At 36.3% G+C, this 3,543-nt stretch overlaps 1 protein-coding gene across 1 annotated transcript in view; it reads left to right on the top strand.

The window, feature by feature from the left end:
- Positions 1-3,178, top strand: part of wt1b (WT1 transcription factor b) — a 13,999-nt gene extending 10,821 nt beyond the window's left edge. Inside the window, exons 8-10 of the mRNA XM_016463263.1 lie at positions 2,024-2,113; positions 2,721-2,804; positions 2,936-3,178. Of these exons, the coding sequence (XP_016318749.1) occupies positions 2,024-2,113; positions 2,721-2,804; positions 2,936-3,057 (296 nt within the window). The 3' untranslated portion in view covers positions 3,058-3,178. The remainder of the gene's footprint in view (positions 1-2,023; positions 2,114-2,720; positions 2,805-2,935) is intronic.
- Positions 3,179-3,543: the final 365 nt, after the last annotated feature.

Genomic DNA, 3,543 nt, shown 5'->3' with positions numbered 1-3,543 from the left:
ACACACACACACACACACACGTTTACTTAGCTATCTAAATGGGGACATTACATAGACTTCTATTGTTTTTATATACATATAGTTATAGATTTTCTAACCTAAACCTACCCCTACCCCTATCCCTACCCCTCACATAAAACTTTCTGCATTTTTACAATTTCAAAAATACTTTGTTTACTTTATTTTTATACCAGTTTTACATGTCCCCAAATGGAGGTCTTTGGTGATTTTGTCAGGTTTTGCTCACTTTCACACACACACACACACACACTCCTCTAAAAGTAAACATGGGGTCATTTAGGAGGCAACACTATAGCAACATGACTGTACTGTCTAAGCCACACCCTGAAGAAGACACTTTACAGTAAACATTAGTCATTGCAGGACAATTATTATTATTTGGAAAACATTAGAAAAATGGGTTCAATCCCCCATTGCGGTACTACATAGAGGGAGAATAACAGAAATAGAGGAGGAGATGGGGAGGTGGAGGGATTCGGGGAGAATTGATGCTGGGACGGTGCAATGAGTGCTGCTTATATTGGCTCGTAATGATGATTGACAGGACTGAATGATTAGGCTCCTCCCAAACCTACGCTAGGAACTTCATGTTAGTAACTAATGGGACTTGATTGTAAAGTGTTTCTGAAATGTTTTTCATTCGCACAGAAACTGATCTATTTCTATTATTGTTAATCTTAGAATTAATTATACTTAGGGCTGGACAATAATTCAATATCATTATATAACACCATTTCTTTTCAATAACGGTGATATGATTTTTTTTTAACATTTCCGATATTTCAAAATACATTACCAGTGTTTCCCATGCATTGATTTATTTGTGGCAGCCCGCCACAATATCAACACTGACCGCAAAAATTTTTTTTCCTAAAGGCTTTGACTTCGTTGAATAAACATGATCACTGCACTTTCCAAAATCAAAACGCGGCGCGGGTGTTTTATATGAATGTATCTTTGAAGGCAGCCAACTGTCTTTGGAAAAGTTTAGATGGCATTTTCATTTTATCTAAAAAAAGTAGCGTTTATAAGCGGAGCACTGCTTTGTGTGCAACCGTTACCATGGAAACAGAGAATGAATTTGCATTTTCAATAAGCCTGTCTCCAGCAACATGTGTTTTTGTTGTTGCTTATTTTTTTTCTGTTTTCTGCAGCAACTCTGAGCACTTTTCCTATTCTTTATCCTGGCTAAAGCACTTTTGTTTCAATCCGTAAGAATAATCAGCCTATGTTATAGTTTAAAGTTTTATTATATATTATACTATATCGTTTTATAGGGGGAGGTTTCAGAAGTTTGTAGGTACAGACATCCGTTATGGACATTCTTGGCAGTTTTTCGGAATATTTTTTTAATATTGTTCATATCGATATCGGAATTATATCGTATCGACAGAAATTAAGAAATATATCGTAATATAAATTTGTATCGTCCAACCCTAATTATATAACAGAAACTGCATTGTACATCGCTTTGGATAAAAGCGTCTGCTAAACGAAAAAATGTAAATGTTCATTGCTTGAAATTTTATATAAAATTTATTTTATTTTTATCATAGAAAACACCATGGTGAGCATGATTATAATACTACAGTAAAACAATAATAGATCAATATGGGATCTTCAAACTGTTTAAAAACATGTCAGTCTTTCTGTCATTTATGATTCAGTAATCCATTTGTTAATTTATGGAATATCTGTATTTTGGTGTAATGTTACCATAGTAAATTATTTGTAAGGGCCTCCTCTCAGTTGCACAAGAATCACAAAAATGACTAAGAAACATCTGGAGTGAGTAATTTGTGACCTCATGGCATGTACAGTTTTATAGATAAATGTATGATTTATGACACTCAGAGCATAACAACAAAATAAACGCTCAATTCAAACGGCGCCCCCTTGTGGAAGCTTCATGTTAATGGCAGAGACTACAGTCATGTTCACACACCAGTCCTCTAACACATATGGTCAGTTATGGACTGATGTTGTTCTCTGTCGTGTGCAGGTGAGAAGCCCTATCAGTGCGACTACACAGGCTGTGGCCGCAGGTTTTCCCGATCTGACCAACTCAAGAGACACCAGCGCAGACACACAGGTTAGACACGTCTCTGCTCTTCAAAACACTCCAGGACAGAAATATTGGAGTTTTGTGGTCATAAATATGCTACACTTGTAACAATAAAGGTTCTTCATTGGCATTGATGGTTCCATGGAGAACCTTTAACATCTATGGAAACTTTTAATTCCACAAAATGTTCTTTATAGTGGAAAAAAGTTCTTTATATTATTAAAATGATCCTCACACTAAGAAAAAAAATGGTTCTTTTAAGAACTGCTGTTCACTCGAAGGTTCTTTTGGAAACTAAAAATGGTTCTTCTATGACATCACTGCAAAGCAAAAAAAAAACCTTTTGGAAGCTTTATTTTTAAATATAGTTTACTCTTAAACGTTACATATACTTTTAGCATTTAGCATTAACAACTATTAGAATGTAAAATTCATAGTCTTTCTCTTCTGGGAAAACAGATAAAAAAATATTGGTGACTCATCTTGCACTTAGGGGCGTATCCAAACTTTTGTCCAATCAGATGCTTTAGATTGAGATTGCCCCACCCACTAATTCCAGCTGTCATTAATCCATCGCTTGTATAAAGTATGAGAAGCCCACCACAGCTGTCTGTCTCCTGCTTTGCTCCTGTAGGTGTCAAACCCTTTCAGTGTGAGACGTGTCAAAGAAAGTTTTCACGCTCAGACCATCTTAAGACCCACACTCGGACTCATACAGGTAAAACAAGTGCGTAAGCCTTTTTTCCAGATTTCTCAAAAACCATTTGATCCATTTGTTGCATATACATTGATTTTATTACAGCACATCAATAAAATGTGTTGCTGTGTTTAATCTCTTGTGGTTGTCAGGTGAGAAGCCGTTTACGTGCCGCTGGCCCAGCTGTCAGAAGAAGTTCGCCCGCTCAGATGAGCTGGTCAGACATCACAGTATGCATCAGAGAAACGTGAGCAAACTCCAGTCTGCTGTTTGAGACACTGTACATACACTGGATCTAAACAAACACACAGATGCTGAGAAACTCTCAACAGTCGAGACCTGGCAGTCAGTGAACTGATAACATGAAGTCACAGCAAAATGCAAATTTACTACATTATCACAGCATCCATGTAAGAAGCAAATGGTGTGGAATGCATATATGGGGTTTTATTGAAGTTTGCCTTATTGTATTTGACATGGAACACTGCCATTTACTGAAGAATGTGTCTGGATCATCTCATTTTGTAAGTAAGAACTGTTCTTCCACTTGTAATAGCCATTTTTTACATATATGGACAGTTGATTGCACTGGGTATACTTTTTCTTTTTTATAAATGGCATGATGTGCTGGGTCACTCTTTTGGAAAATAAATTGTGGATGCTTGAGAAATGGCTAGCGTAAAAATAACATGCACTGTGATGCCTTTGTATATATGATTGTCAAGTGACAGCAGTCTTTCTTAAAATACCTTTTATAATA

The sequence above is a fragment of the Sinocyclocheilus anshuiensis genome, unplaced genomic scaffold (genome assembly GCF_001515605.1).
Source record: "Sinocyclocheilus anshuiensis isolate Anshui unplaced genomic scaffold, SAMN03320099.WGS_v1.1 scaffold140, whole genome shotgun sequence".
NCBI classification, from domain to species: domain Eukaryota; kingdom Metazoa; phylum Chordata; class Actinopteri; order Cypriniformes; family Cyprinidae; genus Sinocyclocheilus; species Sinocyclocheilus anshuiensis.
This window is presented reverse-complemented; position numbering and strand designations above follow the sequence as displayed.